The sequence below is a fragment of the Malus sylvestris genome, chromosome 2 (assembly GCF_916048215.2).
Source record: "Malus sylvestris chromosome 2, drMalSylv7.2, whole genome shotgun sequence".
NCBI lineage: Eukaryota > Viridiplantae > Streptophyta > Magnoliopsida > Rosales > Rosaceae > Malus > Malus sylvestris.
In genome coordinates this window covers 6844271-6863656 of record NC_062261.1, presented here as the reverse complement: position 1 = coordinate 6863656, position 19386 = coordinate 6844271, and the positions used below count along the sequence as shown (strand labels likewise).

The 19386-nt window shown below is 33.5% G+C and overlaps 1 protein-coding gene and 2 long non-coding RNA genes across 3 annotated transcripts; 2 read left to right on the top strand and 1 right to left on the bottom strand.

Moving 5' to 3' along the window:
- Window positions 1–5956: 5956 nt before the first annotated feature.
- LOC126607085 (uncharacterized) lies at window positions 5957–6906 on the bottom strand. Its single transcript, XM_050274527.1, has 2 exons — window positions 6698–6906; window positions 5957–6380 (listed from the first exon to the last, which is right to left on the bottom strand). The coding sequence occupies exons 1-2, from the start codon at window positions 6764–6766 to the stop codon at window positions 6126–6128; spliced, it is 324 nt and encodes a 107-aa protein (XP_050130484.1). The 5' UTR covers window positions 6767–6906; the 3' UTR covers window positions 5957–6125.
- A 1577-nt stretch (window positions 6907–8483) lies between these two features.
- Window positions 8484–8992, top strand: LOC126607112 (uncharacterized). The gene is made up of 3 exons (XR_007617498.1): window positions 8484–8538; window positions 8629–8702; window positions 8947–8992. It is a non-coding gene; the product is annotated as an uncharacterized LOC126607112 (long non-coding RNA).
- Window positions 8993–13298: 4306 nt separating this feature from the next.
- LOC126607093 (uncharacterized) lies at window positions 13299–15218 on the top strand. Its single transcript, XR_007617495.1, has 4 exons — window positions 13299–13584; window positions 13666–13774; window positions 14354–14401; window positions 15004–15218. It is a non-coding gene; the product is annotated as an uncharacterized LOC126607093 (long non-coding RNA).
- The last annotated feature ends 4168 nt before the right edge of the window (window positions 15219–19386 follow it).

Sequence of the window (19386 nt, the reverse complement as noted above, 5' to 3'; positions counted from 1 at the left end):
GGGAGAGAATATCACCATAGACATGGAGCCTACCGTGATGGAGCCATGATAGGCAGCTGTGGGCCTCTCGCACTACCCTCATCGTTTCTAATTTAGGTTGGCTTCTCACATCAGCAGAGCACCAAGTGAACCACAAATGAGGCAACTCACATGGATGTCAGGCCAATGGAGTTTTCCAATTTATTTTTTTTTTATTTTTTATGGGGACATATGATTGGATTGGTAATTGAAGAAATGACGGAATTTTTGTTCAAGTTGATAGTAGAAGATGAATTACTGATAAATGAACTTGTCTCTTTGAATCCCAACAAAACGTTGAGATTCATTTATATTCAAGTTGATAGTAGAAGATGAATTACTGATAAATGAACTTGTCTCTTCGAATCCCAACAAAACATCGAGATTCAATCTTTCACTTTTACATTCATTTCTTATTTTAATAAGCTGTGACTTTTTTACTCATTTGATTCTATCTTAAGCACCAAACAAGTCTTTCGCTTATTTTGTTCTTTTATTGTTGTGTTGTAGGATAGAAACTTTCTTGCCCCGACTTTTTTTACTACATTTTCTTATCTCCCTCCTCATACGACATATGGTATGAGGAGATAGATAAGATGAAGAGATACATGTTGCAGGATGAGAGAAATAAGATTAGGGGATTATGAAATTGGGGGAGGGAACTATATTTTATGTTGTAGGTAGAGAGCAATATTGGATACGAAGAGGTCCACCCCCAACACCTCTTTGTGCAACAACTCTCATACACATTTTCGCAAACTCACTGTGTGGAGGTGGAGCTACAACTTTTCCCCACTTCAATATAGTGCTAAATATCTGGTGGGATTTGTAAAAATCTTAATGTTTATTTTTATTTTTTGAGAGTGAGGGTCTACTACTTTTTAACAGTCGAGATTTTCTTCAGATTTACATGCTTGGAACCTAAAGATTCAAAGATCTAAGTTGTTGAATAGAGACAATAAAAGATCGAGACCTTTATTTGTGTGAGGTGGATCAGTAGAATAAATTAATGAGGACCACATAATTTAAAATGAGTAGTTCAAATTTTATAATCCGTCAGCTTCATACAAAAAAATCTGGAAATAATCTCAATTCACTTCTTAGTGGCAGTACAGCAATTTAAGGGTACACATTATCTTTTTAATTCCAAAGTGGAACCTTTATACATATAAAGTAAACAAAGGCTGCCCATTATATGAATGAAAAAAGTAAATAAATTGGATGTCCTATAAAGCTTGTGAAGCTTTTAAGTGACAAATAGTTAAAGGCATCCAGCACTATGAGTGGCTACGAGGTCCAATTTCCACTACACATGATGTACAATTGCGCATGTCAATTGTCACACAATTATTTAATTTCTCTATTGATTCAAACGTTATACCTAAGGAATAGGGATAGAGAAAGAGGAAAAAATCAAAGATTTCACATATTACTTTTGATCGAAAAATCAATTTGATTTATTACGTACTTTTCGCTCAATGATAAAATAGGTCAGATTCTATAAGAACAAACTTATAGGACTTAAGGAATGATGGAAGGAAAAAAAAAAGGGAAAAAAATTATGAAGTAGAAGATCCCAGATTCCAAATGAATGAAAACGTGACTAAATTGGTCCTAGTTACTTACTCTTTGGAATGGAGTGGAAGAAGGGAAGAGATTCTCGAATGAGGAAAATGATCCAATGACTTCAAAAGAATTGAACGAGGAGCCGTATGAAGTGAAAATCTCATGTACGGTTCTGTAGAATGACAGTAATGGTGACTTATCTGTCAACTTTTCCACTATCACTCCCAAAAAAACCAAACTCTGCCTTACGTAAGGTTATCAGGGTACGCTAAGCAACAAACATTATGCACTACCATCAATTTTCTGCTATACTCTATGCAAGAATAATGCTTTTCTCTAGCTAGTGGATATGGTAATGTGTCGAGACTACTATTCGGTATACCAAGTGGCAAAATATAAGTTATTGAATTCTTAAAAAGAAATTCCAACTACTTATATAATATGACGTTTGACGTACCGAATCGTGTTTCTGTCAATACAAAATTTCGCATATAGTAGAATCCATTTGCAGTTGAGAAAATGTAAATCTTTAAGCTATATTTCATAATTTTTTCCAATGTTTTTCTGGGCCCATCATGCCTTGGTCAAATTTCATGAAGTTCCTTGCCCAATGTTGATGGTATTTTATGTATGTGGTTGCAATTAGCTATGTTCGAGTTTACTTGCAGATCGTGTATGTCTCAACCGATTAACAAATTTGTAAAATAGTGTAACAATTATGTTCAAGTTTACTTACGCATCGTGTAATTGTCTACACATCGAGTTGTATATTCGCTCATATGACATCTGGTGCTAAAGAAACAAGAAAATGTGTAAGTCTCGAATTTCTAATCATCTATACTCTATTTTCAAAATTGCCACACTGTGATTTGTTAGGATATGAAAGAAGAGAGATGTTAAGGAGATTCTCTCAAAGTGAGACTCTACTCTCCACCACCTCGTACTTTTGGCACAATGTTTTTTGGCACTGAGATTGTGCCAAAAAACATAAAATGGCAAATAGTCCATGGAGAGTCTCATTTTTTGAGAAAGTCTCTATAACATTTCTCGTGAAATATTGTTTCACATTGGAGAGTTAAGCAAACCTTGCTTGAAAACTTGTAAGATCACCTATCTTTAACCTCATACAATAATACTTTATAAACAAAATAATTAGTTTAAAGTGCTAAAAACAACTCCCGTCATATGTTGTTGGGTTGACTGGTGAAGAAAAAGAAAAGATTCGAGTAAACAAGAAGTTAAAATATTGATGGCTTCAAGTGTTTAGAGGAGTAAGCATTCCAAAATGTAATTATTATTAAAATAAACACAATCATATCCCTCTTTAGTTGTGCCTTCTCAAAGCTTGTGTGCAAAATTTAAAAAAAAAAAAAAATAGAAAAGAAAAGAGTGTGAAATGTGAAGAAATACAAATGAGAAAGTTCGGTTGGTGTTTCTTACTTTCTCTGTTGGCTGCTTGTGGGAGTAAGCACATGCAGAGATGCTCTGTTTCTTCCTTGTGCTCTCGGTCTCAGACTTCCAGCCAACAAAAGCATCGGTAGTTGGAAAGCAGCTGCTGTCAATCGTCAAAGTATTTCAGATTTTTCGCTCTTTATTTGTACAATTTTTTATGTTCCATATTTTAACAACAATCCCTATTGAATATCTAGGTCTCAAAAGCTACTTTCGCACTCTAATTTTCGGCTCAGCATATTTTTGTTTATTTTTTGTCGATAGAAACACAAAATAGTCAAATAATTGAAAATTTGAAATACATGACATAGTATATATAAAAAGAGAAAATGAATGTGGAAAATCATTTTCTTCGAGTTTTAGGACTTCCTTAACCAGGTGGTCAACTTTCGTATTTGATTACTAGTGATGTTGACAAAGTTATCTAATAAATAGACAAATAATGTTTCACATATAAACGCTGAAATTTTGACAAAATTAATTGAATGATTAAATAATTTATAATTTTTCATTTAATCTTCCGCTGAGTTAATCTTTACAGCTGACTGTGAACTTAAAACGGTTTTGATTATTAAGCAACAAAAAGGTCTGAGTAACAAGGTTCTTATCATTCTCATTCTTTCATTTCTATTGCCAAATAGCATAATTCAACCACCTCAAAATCCGCTTGATATCCAAAAAGGCAAAATTTAGATAAAGCTGAATGAAAGCCGTTGGATTTTAAGTTGTCAAATTGACTGAGTTAAGAAAGATTAATGGACAAAAATTAACAAAAATATGTGAAAAGTAAAAAAAAAAAAACCGTGTTAATAGCATTGCCCTACTTTCTTTGCAGTGAAATTTATCTTTTCGAACCAAAAAAAAAAAACAAGAAAAGAAAAAACACAGAATTACGTAAATAGGCTTGGGCTACTCCTCAGTTTGCTACACTCCAGGCCCAGTATTATTGATGGGTTTTAGCCCAATTGTTGTTATATTGTAGAAAGGGATGCCCTGATTTTCTATGAGGCTCAAAACAAACTACCTACTGGTCTAAGGGAAGTACATTTTTTACCGTCATATAAGCTTTCATTAAAGAGAGAAACCCTAGTACACCGGAAATATTTTTGCCGGTGGTGGTGACGCCCATCACTTCATTGATTTTGATTAGATGAGTTTCATTTAATTTAGGGTTTTTTTTAATCACAAATGGTCTATGAAATTAACCCTTACCATCAAGATGGTCTCTGAAATTGAAAATTAATCAATGTAGTCCCTAAAAATAGGTGTTGCCAATTAATGTGGTCATTTTATCATAATTCTGTTAAATTTTTTGTTAAGTGTTGATGTGGCACATAAATATGCCACAAATTCATTTTTTTTCTCACAAATTGTCATTGAAGTTGACCCGCGACATCAAAATGGTCCCATAAATTGACATCCGACATCAAAATGATCCCTGAAATTGAAAATTGATCAATGTAGTCCTGCAAGTAAGTGTCTCAAATCAATGTAGTTTTTCCATCACAATTCTGTCAAAAATTCTGTTATGTGATGATGTGACACATAAATGAGTCACACAAGTCTAATTAAATTTATAAAAAAAATTACAAATAGGATTAATAATTTAATAGTTAATAAAAAAATTGTCAACCCAAAAACCAGTCCTACAATCACCTCTGATCCCAGTCCACATTTCTCTACCTCATTCGTTATTTGTTCTCCAAAAAAAATCTCAGTATACACATTTCGATGCCCTTCACCGAGTTAAACCTGGATCGAGATCACATTTGGTGACGACTTGGCTATTGGCAAAGACTTCTGGGACATCACCGTTGACATTTAGGCGATCAACATCCTCATAACCTTAACTTGTTCAGTGCTTCCCTGGTGGTCTAGTGATGCAAAGAATGATGATGTCTGCCTTGAGATAATGAGGTTATAACTGAGGTGTATCTATTGTTGGTTGAAAACTATTTCCACACCCCCTTTTAGGCCTTGGTTAAGTCTTGTGCCTTTAAGAATTTATGGAATGGATCTCTCTTTAGAGTAAGCCCTACTATAAGAAAAAAAAATTTCATTGTGCAAAATGGTATTTCGACAGCGTTTTTAATTAATTATTAAACCCACATCAGGACATAACAAATTTTTTTACAGAATTGTGCCGGAATTGTCATATTGATTTGCGACACCTACTTTCAAGGACTACATTGATCGATTTTCAATTTTGGAGACCATCTTGATGGTGTGGGTCAATTTTAGGGACCATCTTGATGGTGTAGGTCAATTTCAGGAACCATTTGTGGTAAAAACCTGTAAATCTTGTGGGGCCCATTTATGTGCCACATCATCACTTAACTTAATTGTTAACAGAGTTGTGATGGAAAGACCACATTGATTTGCGACACCTATTTTCAGGGACTATATTGATTGATTTTTAATTTCAGAGACCTTCTTAATGGTGAGGATCAATTTCAGAGACTATTTGCGATAAAAACGCTTTAATTTATTTATTGGTCAAATTTTAATTTAAACTTAACTACAATCTATGAGTTGATGAGTAGCACCACCATTTAACTTAATGGTAGTGAGCAAAAATGCACTCTAGTGTAAACAAGGCCAACATGGGTCAGAAGATAATTCACAGTTCAGACAATTATTAAGAATAAGACACTACTACAAAATTATCTATAGCTGTCGGTCCAAAAACAGACAAAAAACGTATATTACCGTCGGATTTTAAGCAAAATCCGACAGAAAATGGATGCAATGACAGATATAATAAGCGACATAATTGCATGTGTTAGGAAATGAATTTTCCGACAGTACTCTAAAACCGACAGAAATTGTGTCAGTTATAACCGACAGAGAATATATCAATAAGGAATAAATAACAGTATTTCTGTCGGCTAAAACCAACATAAAATACAAAAACCGACAACATTTCTGTTGAATTTAACCGACAGAAAATGTATTAATAAGAATAAATAAAAGCATTCTTGTCGGATAAAACCGACAGAAATGATATTAATAATAAAAAATAAATAAACAACCACTTTCTGCATTTTCCATATTCACTGCACTTTTTGCATTTTCCATATCTCCTGCATTCACTGCATTTGATGAGATCTATGATAATGGAGATCTATCATAGAACCTGCAACAAGTGGGAGGTGCTTAACATAATCCAATTTGAAGTAATGGCCACACATTTCATGAATCCACCACAACACTTTTGCGAGAACACGGGGAACATTTTCCCGAAGAACAACCTCCAACCATTTCCCAGAAACTGCGATGTTCAATACAACCAAATCAGCTTTGAGAGCTGTATTTACAGTTTCTTGGCCATTTTCAGAGAGGACCTGGAGATGTATAGAAGTAGTATTAGAAACATGGAGAAGTTACAAAGAAATCTAACCTATCAGAAACAGGAAATGACACACAGAGAAGACCAAGCCAGACAAGGCCATAGTATAGATCAAATCAGATAGGAAGCTAGATTTACTTAGCATAGTTTCCTTAGCAAGTGGCCAATATAGTACAGTTGGACAACATATTGCTTCCAAATCATGAAATATTGAGATAACAAAAATAACTACGTAGAACAAAGACAACAACTAGACTGCAAAAGAAGACGTCCAAAATAATCTCTTAAAATGTTAAAAGGTGAAATTTGTACCTGCACTCCTTGGTCCAACATCTTATGCTCCAAACTGTATGTTGATGCATCTGTATCTGACGATTTCATGGTTGTAACCCAATAAACTGCAAGTGTTGAACCTGGCAAAAGGAAGGGAGGGGAGAAAAGGGGGAAGGAAGGGGGAAGGGAGAAGGAAATGAGGAGAGAAGGGAAGAGAAGGAAATGCAGGGAGGAGAAAAGGGGGAAGGAAGGGGGGAAGAGAGAAGGCACCGGCGCAAGAAGAGATGGAGGGGTATTATGTTGAAAAAATTTCGTTACTGTCGGTTAAAACCGACAAAAACATTTTTTTAAAATATAAACGGACAGAAAAAAAATGGCCGCAAAAATCCCTCCAAAATTCCCTCCCAAAATTCTAAATTCCCCTACAAAATTTTTTTACGATTTTAAAAAATAAAATAATAATTGTTTGGTTTTATAAATAAATAAATAATAAGTATTTAAATAGAATACGTTCTTAAAAATTAAATAAATAATTGCTTGGTTTAATAGATAATAACTCATGTAAAATATGCAATAAAGAAACAAAAAGATAATTGTACAATGAAAATGTTATCACATAAACTAAATATTGTCTAATCAATACTTGAAAAACATAAATAAAAATTTAACACAAATTACTTTTCGCACTTCAAAATTTAGGCAAATTTAACAGAGATATGCATTCTACGAAACTAGTTTCAATGATCTAACCATCAAACTTGTTTGTAGATACTACAAGATCGCATACGTAAAAAATCACAAAAAAAAAAACATTCAGAGATTAGGTAACGGAACAAAAGTTTTCGACGGTTATAAACGAAAAATCACAATTTAACGGTTATTTTAGCTTCGATTTTGATGATTTTTTTACAACTACACTCCTCGATCCTATAATAATGCAATGAACGAATTCAATCTTCAATTTAAAATATTTACACTAGTGGATACCACAAAATCCTATTTTATTCTTATTGGAAGTATAATATTAACTCCAAGTGTTTGTTTAATCTACCGTTTTGACGCAATATGCATTATACGAAACTTTTTTCAACGATCCAACCGTCAAACTTATTTGTACACACTCCGAGATCACATAAAAAATCACAAAAAACAAACATTCAGATATTAGGTAACGGAACAAAAAATTTCAACGGTTATAAATGAAAAATCACAATTTAACGGTTATTTTAACTCCGATTTTGATGATTTTTTACATTTACACTCCTCGACCCTATAAGAATGCATTGAACAAATTCGATCTTCAATTTAAAATATTTACACTAGTGGATACCACAAAAATCTTATTTTATACTTAATGGAAGTGTAACATTAACTCTTAAGTGTTTATTTAATCTACCGTTTTGACGCGATACACATTCTATGAAACTGTTTTCAATGATCTAACCGTCAAACTTGTTTGTACACACTCCAAGATCACATACGTAAAAAATCACAAAAAACAAACATTTAGAGATTAGGTAACAAAACAAAAGTTTTCGACGGTTATAAACGAAAAATCACAATTTAACGGTTATTTTAGCTCCGATTTTGATGATTTTTTACACCTACACTCCTCGACCCTATAACAATGCATTGAACAAATTTGATCTTCAATTTAAAATATTTACACTATTGAATACCACAAAATCTTATTTTATACTTGATGGAGAAGTATAACATTAACTCTAAATGTTGGTTTAATCTACCGTTTTGATACGATACGCATTCTACGAAACGTTTTTCAACGATCCAATATACGAAACGTTTTGATGCGATACGCATTCTGAGCGTGTCAATGCAGAGATGCTCAAGGATTTTTCACAGGAAGTTTATATATTGAGGTGCATCCATATACCTACTTATACTTGTTGATGACGGTTGTCATTTTCCATGCAGCGTTGTAAACTTCTTGATATCATGACATTTGGCAGGAAGATTCGGCACAAGAATGTTGTGCAATTTATAGGAGCATGTACACGACCTCCAAACCTATGCATTGTGACAGGTTTATCTGAGAGAATATATATATATATACACTAATGATTCTCATGTGCACAAGTATCTTATTTCTTGAGTAGTCATGATTTCTATGGATGGGTGCCGTACTTTCATCTTTGTTATACCACGTCTAATTGGTTACAATTGAAGAGAATAGTGATATATTGATTGTCAACACTTACGAATTTTAATTTAATGCGATTTGAATTCACTGATGACCACCTTTTGATGCTCATGTTCCTGCTTATCAGAATTTATGTCCAAAGGAAGTGTATACGATTTTCTGCATAAGCACAGTGTTTAAGCTTCCAACTCTACTCAAAGTAGCAATTGTAGTCTCCAAGGGAATGAACTATTTGCACCAAAATAATATAATCCACAGGGATCTTAAGACTGCCAATCTTCTTATGGATGAACATGAAGTTAAATAATAAAATTTTCATTTCTGTCGGTTATAACCGTCATAATACTAAAATAATAACCGCTAGAAAGTAAAATAATAAAATAGTCAAATTCCGTCGGTTATAACCGCCACCATGAACTTAAAAACCGTTAGAATATGTCAAAAATATTTTTTTTTTAAATTCAAAAATACTGTTGGTTATAACCGACATGATTTTTTTGATATCCGTCACTAAATATCCGCCAGGATTTTATGTCGGATATAACCGACAATATTTTTCTAATATCCGTCACTAATTAAATGATGTGTCGGATATAATTTATCCGACAAAATATTTCTAATATCCGCCACTATTATCCGCCACCTAAAGCTAATATTGCAATAGTGAGAAGGGATAAGACAATTGGATTGGGTTCATGGGTTAAACTAGGTCAGAATACATATCAATAAATGATTTTTCTATCCGAAACCCTCACAATCAAAGATAAAAGTGTTTCTTGCTGCATAAGGAAGAGTGTACAATCCAAAAAATAAGTACCAGAAACAATACAGCACGAGATATTGCACTTTAACCTTTATTTTTGGTCTCGGAAACTTTTTAGTTTGATCATCTAAACCTTATGATTATTCCTCCATGTCATGTAGTATTATTCCTTCGTTCATGTTAAATGTCTATTTATTTATCAGTATCATATACTCCAAGTCAAACATAAAGTTTTCGTCAACACATTATAACACTTGACTTAATAACGACACATTTACAGTGATTGTTACATTAAAAAATCCGCGCAAATGATTCTCATAAAAATTGGTCAATTTTGACCATAAAGCATTCATCTATGACTTATAGACCAGTTCACTTGTATTGCCTAGTGTTATCAAACTTTAGCTTATGCACTTTAAATTTCGTTTCTCATTCAAGTCCCTTTCAACTTGAATTCGACCATAATATTTTTGTTCAACATCATATTTATCATCGATAGATGAGTTTAAATTTCAAGATCTGTATAGTAAATAGGCACAAATATCAAAATTAAAATTCACCATACAGTAATAAATAGGTTAGTGAGTAAATATATGCACCCATGCTGCTAACTTGTTTGACCTTACACCAAATTATTGGAACGTTTGATCAAACATAGTTGGACAAGCTAATCCTTTTGTTTTTCTCTATTTCTTCACAAAAATACAAAATTAATATTCTTCTAATTTTTCTTTGATCAACAACGATATGAATAAATAGAAGAAAAAACACAAGGATCATCGTAAAAACAAGAAAAATAATAAATAATAACAAAAAACACTTTTATATCCAAGAAAAATCCAGTATTGCTGGGATTTGCTACACTTTTATATTCGTATTTATGAAAATAAACTGTACTATATTCAATCCATCTTATTTATTTTTGATACAAGTGATGTTTAACGCTAAATTCATCTCAAATATAAGGAGAAATATTTAAACTTTAATACGTAGATGAGAAAACACAAGCTCTAACCAACTTAATTACAACTTAATTAAGTCTTTCAACACATTTTGTTCTTATTTATAAATTGTATATGTTGAAGTTAAAGGAATATTGTTATAAAATTAAGGTGCATGGAGCTCCATCCAGGCATCCACCCACCCTTCCCAACCATCGATGTACAAAACATTTTGTCACCACCCTCATGTGTCCCGGTACGATGCACTGTCAAAAATCAGATGCCAAACATAAAGACGAAACAAAACCAAGATGACAAGAAGGATTTCTTTAAGACACCAACAGTTGGTAGGACGACAGCCGCTGTTGCCACGGCGGCGGCCGCTATGACCGCTTTCCTTCTCCTTGTGTCTCCGTCGCCGCTGGTTATGCTGCTTGGTGACTTTGTCTATGCTTTTATCCCTCCCCATTTTTTTCTCTCAAAAGTACTATCAATGCTAAATTTAACAAGAAAACGACCCAAAAGTTTAAAGGAAATATCTGGTAAAAATATACAAAAAACAAATCGTGTTTGTGATTCTGCGAATGCTTTTGGAAATAAAAAAGAGTTAAAAGAAAAAGCATACCATGATGATCTATGAGTTTCCAGTTATGGTGTGAGCTAGGTTTTATAACTTGATTTTTTCAATTTTTGTTAATTTAATTAGGTGGTTTCTGGGGATAGTGGAAGCAGCTTCGGGGAAATTAAGAGGCGTGCGCGTCTGAATTCTACTCGGCTTCCGGCTAATCCAATCCACGAGTTATGCAAATTTGCGAATGGTCGGAGTTTGGAGTTTTCTGAAGGCTTTTGGCTAAAATAGTGGTTTGGTATATCTCTTTATTTTGGTTATTCCGTGAAAAAAAAAAATTATTAATATTCTCATTAAATAGTCACTGAACGATCACGTGATTACCGTTTAAAGGATATTTTGGTTAAACCAACTCATCTGATTAACGAGGATACTGACAAATTTTTTACGAAATGACCAAAATAAGTTACAGTTGAAAAGCTCAATAACCACTTCTATCAATTTTTATTGTAAAGACCAAAATGAAGAATTAGGTTCCCAATCTCATAGAATATTAGACACGTCTAAACGAACTTTTTCTTTTTAGGAAAACTAATGAAAAAAGTTTCAAAACTTTGAATATTAACAAAAAATCATGTACTTATTTAATGGTTATGACAAAGCCTAACTCTAAATCAGTCCAATTAAAATGACCCAAAGATTGAATTTCCAATTTTACCCCTGACAGCAACACAACACGTCGTCCCTCCCTCCTCCTACTTCTGTTGCATTTCCTTCGTTCATATAAAAAGTACAAAAGTATTCTCCAAAAAATAAAAATAAAAATAAAATAAAAAAGACAAAAGTTGATTTTTCCTACCTCTGCTGCATATCCTCCATTCATATAAAAATGACAAAAGTTGATTTTTTTGTTAAGCTTTACATTTCATTGTTACTCATGGTGGAATTGAAGCGGCGCTCCCGGAAAGAGAGAGATCGAGAGAAGATGAGATAGAGGATGTGCTTCCCGTGGAGAGAGAGATCGAGAGAAGATGAGATAGAGGATGCGCTCCCTGCGGAGAGAAAGACCGAGAAAAGATGAGATAGAAACCTCATTTGCCCTCTGCAATTTCTGAAATTGTAATGAAAGTTTGATGGACGCCATCTCTCTTCTTGGAGAGATTTTTTAGTGTGACCGGCACACGAAGTGGTACACCACGTGTCATTATACAAATGGTAGGATATGTGTGTTAAAAAGTTAATAACTTAAAAAATAAACAATTTCACCACTTACATAAAAACATGTAGTGTACCACCCATGTTCCCGTCACAATAAAAAATTGCATCTTTCCTTGGAGAAGAAGGTGGGTGGGCGGGTCCCTTATAACTTTTAATTTAGTTTTATTTTTAAAATGGTTTTTTAATATTTAATTAAATTTTTTTCCCACATCATAAACACATGTAAGTTTTATATTTGTCATGTCATCACTTAATGATCAAAACTGAATAACACACACTGTTTCTCATGGTTCTAAAAGATGTTAGGTGCTAGTCGAATGGAAGTCTAGGCAAATATAAGTAAATTTATTATTTATTTTTAGTACTTTGGTGAATTTGATAGAATGAAATGAAAATTTAAATAATTACAACTCCATAGTACTTTAAGAAATATGTTATAGAAATCATATGAATTTATTGTAAATTTAAAACAAAATGAAAGTGTAAAACATATGATGTAAAAAGCATTTGAACAACTATATATATATATATATATGTATGTATGTATGTATGTATGTATGTATGTATGTATGTATTTTTTTTTTAAAGAGAGAGCTAAATGATGTGACGCATAAAGGGTGAGAGGTGGGGCACCACATAATTTCTTAAAACATGTAGGGATGCTAGATGTTCCAATTTCATTGGAAAACAATTTAATAAAAAATTAAATATGAGAGTGAAGAGAGAGAAACTTTTATTCTTCTCTTTTTCAATTATGGAAAGTTACATTCGAGCGTGTTGGGCCTTGTAACTCAGCCTGTGTATAATTTAGGGCTTTTGTCCTTGTTAAACCCCGTCCCAAAATATGTAATTTCGTTTTAACGAAAATAATGAAGTTACGAATTCGCCCCCTTATCCTTCTACCCTATCCAGATTTCCCATCCCTTTTTAGATGCTTGTTATCATTTTTATAACTTCTCTTCCTTTTTCTGCCTGTCATGTGGCAACACCCCATCTCCTTCTCTCTTTCTCCCCCCCCCCCCCCCCCCCCCCCCCCCCCCGAGTCAACACACACTCTTTCTCTTTCAACTCTCACTCTCATCTCTCCTTCTTATAGATCTCTCTCTCGCGGACCCTTTTCTTTTTCCCTTCCTGGCGACATACAACCACCCACACATACACCATCATCACCATTTGTTGGCAGTGACGACGACCCTCGACCTTGACCAAACACCCAACTCTCCCTTTCTCATTCCCTACACCGTTGCAGTCACGGTGCAAGCTCTTCCGACAAAGGTAAGTCGAAATCACCCTTCAATCTCTTTCCCTCGTAGTCTAGACTTCTTAATTATTAAATGGAAAATGGTTTTGGTGAAGGTTTGAGCACGAAAATAGCTCAGGGAAGCAGTTTTCAATTTTCCAGCAAGAGACCATAAATTGCAGGCAATTTTCTAGCTAATCCCAACCTCGACACAACCTCATCTTGGTACAACTCGGATCTCTACTATTTTATCTTCAATTTGGCTTTAGAATGATCATTTTTGGTTGAGTTTCAACCCCTAATCGAAATCGGGGGAATTTTTCGATCAGATTCCAGCTTTCTCTTCTAATGGGCCCAACCCTTTTAGCCTAAACCCCAAACCCTATGTCACTTAGGCCTTTGGGCCATTTAGGACTCGAGCCTTAGGCCCCCCAAGACCCAAGCCCTTTAGAACCCTCAGACCACCGTTTGAACTCGGGCATTCAGCCCGTTGGACTCCAAACTTAACCCATTAAACCCAGGCCTCTGGGCCATAGAACTCGGCCTAGTTGTGAAGCCCAGGCCCATCGAACCCAAGCCCAAACCCCATGCCCGTTTGACCCGGTCCGTGATCCGACCCAGTTGACCTGATCTGACCATTTGACCGTTGACCCGTCAACGTTGAATTTTTGTTGACTTTTTTGGGTTTCGGTTGGGACCTCCCCTAGGCTAATTTTGACGTCCTGGATCCGTTTTTTTATGTTCGTTTTCTGAAATTCAATCATTTGAGTAGAGTTTTATTAATTGGACCATTTATGTGCTTAGGTGCAATTATCGACGACGGAGTATCTGTGAGTGGACCCATTCTAAAATGTATGTTTTAATAGTAGAAATGCATACATAAAAATCATGATTTAATGGTTACGTTTTATGAGTAAATTAGATTCACACTTTATGATTATCATGCTTACTGAGAATATTTTGGAATACCAAACTTTATCGAACTTATGTTCTTTGTAGTATATATGATGGATGACTATATACTATTTATGAACATGTTTTTACACTCTTTGTAGTATATACGATGGATGACTATAAACTACGAAGTGGTTTTGAGATATACGCATTTGTGTTGGAAAGATTATATTAAATGTTTTGTGCCTATCTAGTGGTCACTATATATGTCTTCAGATGGGTGATGTAGGAGCCTATGGGCGATTGATACTTGTGAAGGAACTGTTCTGAAGGAAGAGTTCTATGTGCCTTCGGGCAATACTGATAGCACTAGTTAGCACACTATACACGACATATGTTTTCTGAAAAGTTTTATGGCATGCTAGGATTTTCGGAAAATCTATTACATATTATGCTACCGAGTTTTCATAAAACTTGGGGGGTTAGTATGTTGATAACTGTTTCAGTATTATATGTATATATCAACTTGGTCCACTCATGTTTGTTTTGCGCCCCCTCAGGACATAGGAACGAGGCGTACGATATGAGCTACAAGGCATTCTCTTACCAGTGATATCATATCATCCTCTCTGCTTTGACATCTATTGTAATATCACCTCTCTATTTTATCTTCTGCTTGTATTCTGGATTAGTTGTATGCTCTGAACATGTCATTGTTGGCAATTGAATATTATTATATTATTTTAGTAGCTTGTATTTAATTATTACATTGATATTTATGTGCGAAATTTAGATGCATGTTTCACATGTTCTCAGCATATGCATTCATTAAATGGTTTGCGTCACCCTCGGGTGTTAGCCAACACGTGGCCATCCCGATGTTCCTCGGACATCAAGATTGAGGCGTGTCAGCCCTTATGGTTAAATTTAAAGAGTTTTTTGTTAAACAATATTTTAGGTAGGTTTTTTGTTAAAATAATCTTCATCCAAGCCCTTTTTATTAAAGCTCTATTTTTTTTTGTGTGATAAATATATCATTATTACACACGGCTAAAAGAATTTTTTTGAAGGGAAATTTTATTTGAACCCATATAACATCTTTCTACACCAAATTTACTCTTCAAACCCTTATTATTTTTAATTAAAGAATTAATATCTCTTTAAACCCAAAATTATTACCTAAATTACCCTCCCAAATCCAATTAAAAATGTAATTTATCTTTACACCCATTTAAAAAATAAAATCCAAAATTAATTAATTTGGTGAAGCTTCTACTTGTTTATGAATCTTCCATATACCTAACACTTTTCAATTTCTTGTTTTCTTGGTATTCATGTACCCTTGATTTTATTTGCATGTAGGAATAATAGATTTTCTTGAGCAGAAGAAGATGCTTCAAAGGTTGTGTATTCAAAGAAACTTGAAATAAAAAATATTTTGGGTCCTTTGTCTCCCCTCCCACCTTGAGCTCTTTGAAACAGAGCTTTTAGCCCTTTGTCTCCTCTTAAGCTTTTAGCTAGTGGCTAAGCTTTTTAAAATTTCTTTCTGAAATTTTTCTATCAATTGCTTCACTGCATCTTATTTGATTTTTTTGTTAAGTTTCAAATTTCCAACCGGAGCTCTTTTACAAGACTATGGCATCTCCTATGTGTGCATCTTATTTAATCTTTTTTGTATAATCTTCCTAGTAAAGCAAATGCCCCTCAATTTTCACGGGCTATCAACTTATTCATGAAAGGTCAATGATAGCATGGTAACTAATGGTTGCTTAATATGGGAGGACAAACTAATATGGCAACAAATTGTAATGCCAAAGAAACAATTTTTTCTTTCTAATATGCCAAACAAATTATTAATACTTCAACCTTCCATAGAAAGGGTTTAGTAACCAAGAAATTTGGTGTCTGCAACAAATTCTTAATACTTTCACTGCGATTGTTGCAGATAGGATTTCGTATCAAGTAAATTTGGTGTCTGCAACATCTTTTGTAACATCTGCACTATTTCCCATAGAAAGTTTATCAAACTATGCGCAACCTGGATTGACGAAAAAAATGAAACCCAAATACTCATTTTCTAAACTCTAAAAAATTGAAATCAAACGATTTTTTTTTTTCACAAATTGATTTATACCTTAGGAGTATTCAAAACTTCAAAATCACCATCTATCGATAAAAAAAAAACTTGTTTTTTTCTATAAGAGCTATTAGGGTTTTAGCCGGAATGAACATAGAATAAATAAGGAATGATGGTGGGTTTAATTATAGGGTGTGAGTTTATTGATAAATTTAAGTTTTATTATTAATTTTATATTGTATTTGATTGTAATTATACAATATGATAAAAAAGATAATTAACATTTAAAATTTAAGTTAAGTGTAGAAAGAAGTTATGTGAGTTCAAATAAAATTTCCCTTTTTTGAACGAGCATGTTTTTTTTTTTTTGAATGAGCATGTTGAGTAGGACTTTAATTTGCTTCATTATTGGGCTTCCAGGTTTTAAATTATCATTGGGTATTTTTTTTGGGTGAATATCATTGGGTATTTTTGGGCTTATGGATGGCTGGACACACTTTGTTTTTGTTATATTGGGAAATTAGGACTTTCAAGTTTCAACAATTAGAATTTGTAGCAGGATGAGTTTTTTTTTTTTGTTTTTTTTTTTTAAACAAATGATAGTATCTACACTAAGATAATGAAAATTTTAGTTAAATCTCACTGAGGATTAGCCATAACATGCAGTAGGATATATAGTTTTTTGCACTTTATTTTTTGGGATATAATAAAAGTCAACGAAGAATAAGGGACATGAGAAATAAAAGAAGCGCAGGAGGATAAATCATGAGTGTGAAAATCATAACCCTTTGTAATGCAATATTTCTTTCAACACTGGTTTTAGAGCTTCTAGTGTTTTTGTGATGTGGCCACTTTTTAGCCTCATACATTACTTTTATTGGGATGAAGCCCAAGTTTGTAGTTGTTTTTATGGTGTGTAGAAAAGAACTATTACTTGTGTTATGTTTTATAAGTAGTGTTCTAAAAATCACCACTAATGTTGTTTAGGCGTTAAGCGGCTGGTCACAATTCCAATTTATTTTTAGGCGTTTGAAAATTAAGAAACGACACCTAATTTTCTAGGCTTTTGAAAACTAAGAAAGGGTGCCTAGGCAGGCAAGGCGCCATTCTAGCTCATCTAGACTTGCCTAAGCACCTGTCTATGTCACAACTCTTACTTAGATAGAAGATAAATAACTTTTATTTTGCATTTATTTTTTTAATAAATTGGAAGAGACTTGTTGAATACTTGGTGCACACTCATTATATGTTTGTTCCCTATGTTTTTAGTATGATCTAATACTTTATAATCTATATGTAATTATACTTTGCAATTTATATATCCAAGTACAATTATGTAATTTTCAAAGTATAAATAAACATTTATTTATATGTTATATATTAAATTTCACTAAAATTATTATAAAAAAAAAAGCCTAGGTCCCTCTAAAATTATTATATTAATTTTCAAAACTGTCACGCCCCGGACCCAGAGTTGATGGGACCCCACACCCAATGCACGAATAAAAGTAAAATAAAACTAAAAACGTAAAACAAGAACTTCTTTTATACAAGTAACTATTACAAAATCCTACAAGAGTACAAAAAATAAGGAAAACTCTTAAATCCCTTGTCTAAAACAATCTCAGCTCGTCTAGCATCTGTCTTGTCAAATAACTCATCTGTAAAATAAAAAAGTGAGGGATGAGCAACAACCACGTCGCTCAGTGAGTAGAATATGTAATATGCCAGTCAAGCGATGTCATTTTAATCACTATAGAAAATACAATAATAATATCAAATCATTATGCACGTAGTGCCATATCACATCATCCATTTACGTGTTTATTATATCCTTCATAAATAGTAACTCACCACGTGACTCCTATTGGTCATTCTGCCCTAATGTCTCTGTGTGCAGTTTACATTTATCCCTCGGATTAATGCAACACTAAAGTTCTCATGCTCCATGAACAATTCCAAATATCCACATATACTATATTAATAATTCCGAAAGCATTTCCACCAATCCAACATGCTTGAATTGAAATAGAGATATTTGAAAATAAATATAAATTGTATCACATTACAAAAGTCACTCATCTTGATAATTCGAGCTTTGACAAGACAACCCATATAAAAATCTCCAGAACTTAAGCTTACATGCATATTGACTAACTCCTTTGCATGATAACAAAGGAGAGCATTTGCTCTCTTACTTAGAAAAAACTCACAAGTCTTGGCCTCTTTGTGCATGCAGAAGAATGAGAGAGTTTGAGGGAAAGAGAGATGTAAAATAGAGAGACGAAGTGGGATGGCAGAAAATCAGGGCCGACCCTAGCCCAGAGCAGCCAGGGCGACATCACGGGGCCCCAAAAAATCAAGGGCACACAAATATTTAATTTCTATTGTTATAAAGTTATGTCCAGTAAGCATATAAAATATAAAACTGGATTACTTGTCATAATTTGTTATTTGCAGCAGTGTTTCACTGATTTCTTGCAATGGAAAAGAACACGGTTCGAATCTCAAAACTGACCCCTTTGCTTTATGAATGATTTGATCTTTGGTTTAAATAAGTAGCTATATTTCTAAGGAAAACTAATGAAAAGGGCTTGAAAACTTTGAGTTTTAATGATAAGGCCAAAATAAAGGGTAAAGTGAATAGTACATGGATTGACTTTTTAGTGTAAAAATATGGTTTTTCGTTAAAGTGAATAGTACCGGGTGCTTTTCGTTAAAGTTCCCATATTTCTATATGTACCTTTGACAAAAGTGGTTTTACAAATTCCTTTTCAATTAATTACCACCCTTCGGCAAATAATAATAATAATATAATAATAATAGCCACCTAGGTTCAGATCAAACTGAGGGCCTTTTTCTTTTT

Bases quoted from the DNA above. Each gene is read 5' to 3' on its own strand.
- LOC126607085 (XM_050274527.1), bottom strand. From the start codon at position 6,766: ATGAAATCGTCAGATACAGATGCATCAACATACAGTTTGGAGCATAAG. The intron at 6,381-6,697 runs GTACAAATTTCA...ATACATCTCCAG, and splicing joins TGTTGGACCAAGGAGTGCAG to GTCCTCTCTGAAAATGGCCA.